We start from the raw sequence: 7,729 nt of genomic DNA on the forward strand, positions 1-7,729 counted from the left end.
ATATATGGTGAATGGAACGCGTACAATGCATGTTTTCATGGCTTTTGGTGTTATCACTATTGTTATTATGTGACCATAAATTTGGACCTCGACGACTGTTTAATCTGATTATATCTTATGCAGTAAAATGAGCGGTCTATAAGCTTCGAATAGCTGCAAATGGGCATTATCTCGTTATGTCAATGCTTGTTTATCGGCACCAAATAGCTATGAACAGACACATACTCAGTTTGAAGCTCTATACAAAGGTCTACTATTGTAAATCGAGTCAATTTTATCTCTGATAAAATACAAATAATCAAACAGTAACCCGCGCAAGAATGGTGCAGTCGTCGAGAACCTAAGCCAAATTTAATCAAACGTGTCAATGTTTGTGAAGTGCCTATCAGCAAAGTATAACCACCAGGCCTAACCATTTGCACAAACGAGGTCAATATGAGCTGGTTATTTTTTGCCACAATGTGGTCCTTTTCTCGTTCTCTCCCGCTAGTTCTCTCACGTCGCGTGGCGGCGTTGAGTGTCACTCGGCCTTGTCCTAATAAAGTTGTCAAAACTTGGAAATCGCTACAAGAGCAGTGAATATCCAGCAGACGACTAAAATACGATGACTAATTAGTCACAACGCCTTTCTGACCGTTTCTAACGAATGTAGTGATATTTTATCACCGACAGCGTTTGTCGTTCCCAGCTGATACGGGCAAACGATTTAATGGGTTAAATTTTTTGTTATTATTTGTAAACGTATAGACATATGCAGACACTTTTAGCAAGTATACATACAGAAATAAAATTATTCTTATATTTGTCCGCTCTTAAGCCAACCTGTCTCTCCTCTGTGGCATTTTCATTGCCGCCGTAAACATCGAAGTATTTGCTTGTTCCAATTATCTTTGGCCAGTCCGCCAAAATTGGCTTAGTGATGCTGCTGGCAGAAGCTTTTCAGAGTTTCATTTCATTCATTCAGGTAGGCCTTGCAGGATTTTTACCCAGATTTTTGGCCTAGCTGCATGGTATCCGTATGTTGTAGGAACCGTTTGAAACTTAGATCAGCATGTTCATAGTTACCTCGGCAACGCGCTTAAAAAAGCTTATTGGGCAGGATATAAGAAGGTTTAACATACCCACGTAACAATACGCTCACTGGCAAAAAATCACTATGGCAACAAGATCGTAACATAAATGCTACACGTTATTTATCAGTGTCTATACTTGGCGATCAGATGTTGGTACTGAGTAAATTATTTGCGATAGCCAATTGTATGGCTTATCATCATCGTATGTTTCTATGCAAACGATCTGTTCCCTTTTCCAGCAAACGGGGTTGCGCTTTCCGTAAAGTATGCGAATCTAAACGATAGTAAGTTAAATAACTTAAGTAGCTAACTATAGCAGGTGGACAAAGCAACGGTGCGAGCTGATCAAGTACGTGGCGCTGATCTTGTCTCTATGTCCGGGCCGTTAGCCCTTGTAGCGGTTGGCGTTCGTTTTGCACGTTCTATAGTAAATCATTCAACTTGTATTTGGCAAGCGACGACCAGTTTTTGCTTTACTCCATTCCGTTGCGCTCCTTAAGTATTGAAAAGAGCACGGCGAGATGGGACGATTCCGTCGTCGCCTGCTCTCACATCAATGCCAGCATTCACAATAGAACGTAACTCTAATACTGTCGCATATCAATGTTTAAACTTCGACATGAATGTTTGGATAGTGTTGCTATTTCTTGTTTTTGTTCGACAGTTTGATACAAATAATGAGGCTCGATAAGAATCGAACAATCAAGAAAAACAGGGCAGTTTGTCCTGCAGTTGGGTCTGTTTGCTACTGTTTGTCGTACTGTTGTAATGACAACGACGACGACGACCCTTCCTGCCGCGAAAACTTTGTTGAATATAGTATTTGTGAATTCTGTTTCTTTTGTTAATTTGCGGTTATTTCTTTTTTCTTTTTCTTTTTTTTTTTTTTCCTACTTCTGCTTCTATCCAGCTGGTAGACAAAACAGGGACGGATAAAGGTGGCGTGACAGCAGCCAGCCATTCGCACTCATCGTATCGGTGCGTCACGTTTTACTTCACCCTTGGAGCGCCTTTTTTTTCTCTTAAAAGAAACTTGTCGCCTATCGTCAGATATTACTAGAGAATTAGCGCTTATTTTTGTTTTGCATCGATCCGTAAAATCTCGTCTGCATTTAGCTCGCTCAGACTGAGTGAAGCTGTCAAACTTGCTTCAGTTCTAAATATATGTTTATTATTGGTCTGACGCGTCTACGCTGGTTACAGGAAGTTAAAGGTAAAGTAGAATGAATTGTGCCAAAATATAGAGTTTTTAATTTTAGATTTTTTAAGGTTAATATAGGTGTTTTAAGGAGAATATTTGCTTGTTTCACACTTGACGCCACGTCTATTATTGTAATTATAATACGTGTAATTGATGGATTCGTAGTTCTGATGTAAAAAAGTAAATAAGCATGCCTTCCTTTAAGCGTAATTCGTACCGATTTGCGTATAGGCTAACGTCGTAAGAACTACCTATCATGCATATGAAGAACCGTGTCTAGCGTTTCGATCATGCAAAAAAAAGTTTTGCCTGCTAAACATTAAAACGGGATAAAAAAATTACCTGCAATGAATCGACCCGTCCCTGGAGATCGACGCGCGTACTTTCAACTGGCGGGTTAGGAATTGTTATAGCACCATAGAGCACACATATCAAGGCCACAGCGCTCAATGCATAGCCAAAAAGTACGAAAAAAATCCGTCGCCGTAGCATCTTCTGACAATTTTTTTTGCCTGATATATAAGTCGAAAGCTCGTGTCCTCGTCTTTGCCCTAACCCACTCCTGAGAGTTTCTAAGATCAAATGTCAACTCGTCGTATGGTAAATTAGGCTCTTATAAAAAGTGTCAGTAAGATTTGACTATTTTTAACAAGTGGAAATGATCCTTGGTACGAGTCAAATCATTGCCACTCTGTAGACAGAAAGATCACAACCTCATCCACCATCCACTACGGGGATAACTGTATTGTCCATAGTGCAGTGGTTTCTGCAGCATTCTAACTTGTTTGTCGAAATCTCCTAGACACTTTGCAAAACTAGAACCACTAACACCGTACATGGAAATATCATACCGGCTTTTGATGTAACGATACCTCTCTCTCTGTATCGGGCTTTCTATTTCGACTTTTCCCGTTGCTGTCAAATTGTACCGGATCTCAGTTAAGCTTTTCGGCGCGCTTCACTGCTAAACATCAAAACACACATTGACAGCGGAATTCGCTGTTCCATTAGGGCCTCTTCAGAGTTGACTTGAATCACACTGTCGTTATACGTATGAGAGTCAATGACTCTTACAGCTGGATCAAGTACGCTGCAACAAAAAACGAACAGAGGACCAGTTTCGGTGCCCAGCGCAAGGAACCGCCCTGCCTGTAACACTGTTTCTACTAAAACAAGAGTGCGGCGACCGAACGAACAAACAACAACCTGCACTGCTCGTGTGAAGACTCCTGCTGCCGCTGGCGCCGCCGCCGCCGCTGCTGCGGCACTCAATACGGCCGCCAGATGGAACCAGCATCACCACTAGTGGCACTGCTGCTGTTACTATCGCCGTACGCAACGCCGAAGGCAGAGATGAATGTGACGCTCGGCAAACGTTAACGTCGACGTTGGCGTTCGCAGCTGTGCCAGTAGCGGTCGTAGCAGTCCCTGCGTGTGCGGCGGCGGCGGCGGCGGCGGCGGCGGCGGCTGCTGTTGTTGTTGTGACGGGGAGGGAAACCAGCAGCGCCACTGCGCCATCACGACCGCAACCAGCGGCGTTACCTGAACGACTGTGTTCACCTTTGCCGCTGCTGCCGCGCGCTTTCGATGTCTCCAGCAGTCGTTGCTGGCTAGCCACCACTATCGCCAGCCCAGCTCTGCCCAACCCAGGCTAGTGCTCTGAGTCCGTACGCTCACCCCTCGGTCCGTCCCAAAACCATTGTTGTATGGCACGATTGGAGCTGAACAATCAGTCAGTTGTCAACCAGTCTACCAACTACCGTGGACCTAACGAGCGCTTCCGATTGCGGCCACTACTCATCGACAACGTGCCTCGCCTCGCCTCGCCTCGCCGCTGCGGCCGTCATCTGAGCTTGGAGGCTCTGCTCCGCGAGAAAGAGGGTCACCGCCGGTGGCAGCAATGTCGACAACCAGGCCCCTGCAACGCTTACGACAGCGGTAACAGGCCAGAACGAAAGCAGGCGGCGTTAGATTGGACGACGAACAAGAAACACGAAACAGACAGCATTGTCAGATCGCATTGTTCGGCTGGCTTCACTTGCTCTCGACCAGCAACAGCAGCAGCTGGGCAGAAGGATAATCGGACTCCATAGTCGGCGGTGGTCTGCCGTGTGGAGAGCGTGGGCAAGGGAATGACGCATGCCACTTTTTCATGGACACTGGGTGAAGGGTAGACGTGGAGAAAGGGTAGAATCGAATGGGACCAGAATGGCTAAAAACTGCAAGAGAGATCGAGCGTAGCGTGAGGAAGCCAGGGAGCCTCGTTTCGCACACGAGACAATACGCGGTCAATGCGCAAAGCATCGAAAGGAAAACGTTAAGGAAGAATGGCGATGACGCAGGTTTGCGTCGAAGAAGAACACGCTCTTTACCCTTTCCTTCTTTTCACCTCTTCTGCAGCAATCTTCTGAAAGCACAGCGCCGCAGTTCCACATCAGCTACTCAAGATGTTACCTAACAATGGAAGACAGGGTATGAGTTCGATGCCAACGATTATCGTCTCGTGATGCTTCGCTGCCTCGAAGCGATTTTCGGTCAACTGTTTCTTCCTGGTTATTTATTATACTTTGTGTATGTTTTTCGAATTGTTCACCTTTGTTACTTACATCGGGACTACTTTTCACTGGCCGTAAAACCGTACTATGAAGAACAGAAGTTCGGCAATAACCTTGCTCGTTGGTTTCGCTCATCGACCGAAACGTGCCAGGCTGAAAGTCGCCCTTTAGCCATTATCTGATCGATCTTACCTCTCGTTGCTGTGCGCTTCGGCCACTTCCGTCGTGTTTTGCTTATTTGCTCACAATTTATGCAGACTTAGTATTGTAATATTTTATGGGCGAAACTTAATGCAAACTCACTTGCCGACGCTCTCCTCGCTCGAAATATAGGTGAATGTTGCCTTATATAGGTGCATATATATATCTTGATGGTTGGTTGGTAAAAAAACGTACGTCCAGCTCAATAGAGGTGAGATTTGGCTTGTATGTTGTAAATAATCAGTGTTCTGATTACCTTGAGCTGGATCGAATGATGCTAACACGAGCATTGCTTTACTTGAGACCCTGGCGGTTAGTTTAGCTACTTTTTTATTTTATATTTATAATCTTAGTGTGACCTTGTGCACAAGTTAAAAATCCAGCATGTACTATATTACTGAATTTTACAAGGTGAGTAAAGGGCGTTAATTCTGACATATACATTAGGTTAAGTTCTGGCAAAATGTTAATAGGCAGTCACACTCACAGATCGACACAAAACGTAACGCTCAACTTTATGCATTTCCTTTGCTAAGTTGATCGATTTTAAGTTGACGATTGCTAGTGTCAGTTACTAAATCCACAATCGAATGCAGATAACGCTCGTTTACTCGATGAAGTATAATGTATATACTATATATAATTATATTATAACCAGAGAAGTTATTATAGAACTTCTCTGCTTTCTCTCTATATAACTATTATTATCCACTAACACTCGTGGTCTTCAATTGACACAAATGGATCAATCAAATGATACCTTCTGTTCGCGTGGGCCTGCAATGTATGATAGATGTTAACGACTTAGTAAGCTGCTATAAAGTAGAACGAAAAGTTGAATTCCGGATTTTGTTACTCCAGAGTGAAGTATATGTGATTAGTAGAAGACGCAAATTTTCCGGCTATCTATGAAATAAGTTCGAATTTTGAGCGCTTTTTTTTTAAAATTGAGGACCCGCTAAAAGCGATAGATTATATATGACAAGGATCCGATTCAAGTAAATAGAAGCGGTTAATTACTTATCCGATTTTATCTGGATAAGTTAACATATTCTCCTGGAATAAGGTAAGTTCTTTGAATTTCATTGCCTTCACGCATTTTTTCAAATGGCTACCCTCCATATAGAACAAAACATATCTGCCTTCAGTTTGGAAAGTGGACCACTTGACACGTTTACACGTATAATAGGTAGCATCGCGTGGATGGTGGTGTGCAATCCATTCCTTTCCTAATAACAAGAGCCCCATGAATTGTTTGTTTTTTTATAGTTCTTTAGACCATGCAAATCCGAAACAGATGCTGAGTAATCCTTCGGGTAGAATAAAGTTTAAATCCCATGTTTTACAAACTGAACTGGGCATTTATTATAAGAATATGCGATACAAAATTGCTACTTCACTTGCAATCCAACTTTACCCCCTAAATAGACAAGGTGCTTTATCCTTTCTATAGGAGTACTTTTTTGATTTCGCATGCCCTGGTGACTACAAATTCGATGAGCACATGCAAAATCGTTGTCATGAACTTCGAAAAAGGTGTCCTCTACGAGGCTTAGAACCTACAAGGCACGAGAAAACCTGTTCTTACAGATGGCTAGGTTACCTATAATACGCATAATCGAACATGGGATCCCGCCCGAGAACCCGTCTCCGTTTTAGGTTGCGTATTCTTGAAAAGTTCGAACTTAATTAGAACATTCAAAAGTAAAATACGACATCAAAAGGTGTTAGTCTACACTTGGAGAAAGACACCATAGCTACCAACAAATACCACCAAGGCTACAAAAAGTGACGTTTCTTGATGCTCATAAACTTTAAGTCAGCTATTCTGTATTACACAGACATGGATTAGGTAGGTACCGGAGAAAACCTGTGTATCCTTCAAACAAAGATTTTTTTTTATCTAAGTTTTGCTGCTATTGTGTGGCAGCATAAGCCACTGCAGTCTAAAGCACTACTAGCCATAGACACGGGGACGGGCCATTGCTTCATCTGTGTTTTGTGACCGATCGGTTGCGCCTCTGCTCTTTGACTTGACTGGCAAAAACTGTGACAAACTTATTAAATTTTCACAGGTCGTTTATCCTATTTTTTTTTCTAGAGGTGGCCTAAATTCATCTGCTGTTGATTAGCTTTCGATTAACATTATCCGCTCAACTAAGCAAAATGGATTTATGCTTAATGTAGTTATTTGTTTCTCAATTTTTCTTTCAGGGTACCTACTTAGTTACCAAGAGACCTACCTTTTTTACGAGATAACCAGTCTGTCCACTCGAAAGAGATCATTGGTATCGAGAAAACGAATGACTTGTTTCCGTCATGTTTTTTTTTCTCTATTGTTTTTAATACACACCTAATGGAGGTGATTAGAATTATCTTGTTTTTACAACGGATTGGGGCATAGAACCAAGGACAGCCGTTGGCCGCTTTCAGTGCCCTTGGCTTGCACTTGTTATCAACAAGATGTCAACATAATCGTCTGCGGTGTTTAAGGTTATTTATTGAAATCACTGTGAGTTTACACAACTCGTCTCTCTTTAGAAAATAATCTTCATAAATGCTATCGTTCCTTAGTAACGGAGGCACTTATGTAACGATAGTTCTGGAACTTCTACCTTACCGACAATCCATCTCAACGCTGTTGGAAGTTAAGCAGGCCTTTACCTAGAACATTCCGACCAGTAAACGCTCTGTGAGCT

The 7,729-nt window shown here is 42.6% G+C and overlaps 1 protein-coding gene across 1 annotated transcript in view; it reads right to left on the reverse strand.

Moving 5' to 3' along the window:
- The window catches only part of LOC111263054 (alpha-1,3-mannosyl-glycoprotein 4-beta-N-acetylglucosaminyltransferase B), a 31,171-nt gene extending 24,323 nt beyond the window's left edge, over positions 1 to 6,848 (reverse strand). The window contains exon 1 of the mRNA XM_022837809.2: positions 2,617 to 6,848. Within this exon, the coding sequence (XP_022693544.1) occupies positions 2,617 to 2,766 (150 nt within the window). The 5' untranslated portion in view covers positions 2,767 to 6,848. The remainder of the gene's footprint in view (positions 1 to 2,616) is intronic.
- Between the last annotated feature and the right edge of the window lie 881 nt (positions 6,849 to 7,729).

Source organism: Varroa jacobsoni, unplaced genomic scaffold (genome assembly GCF_002532875.2).
Source record: "Varroa jacobsoni isolate VJ856 unplaced genomic scaffold, vjacob_1.0 scaffold_727, whole genome shotgun sequence".
In the NCBI taxonomy this organism is placed as follows: Eukaryota; Metazoa; Arthropoda; class Arachnida; order Mesostigmata; family Varroidae; genus Varroa; species Varroa jacobsoni.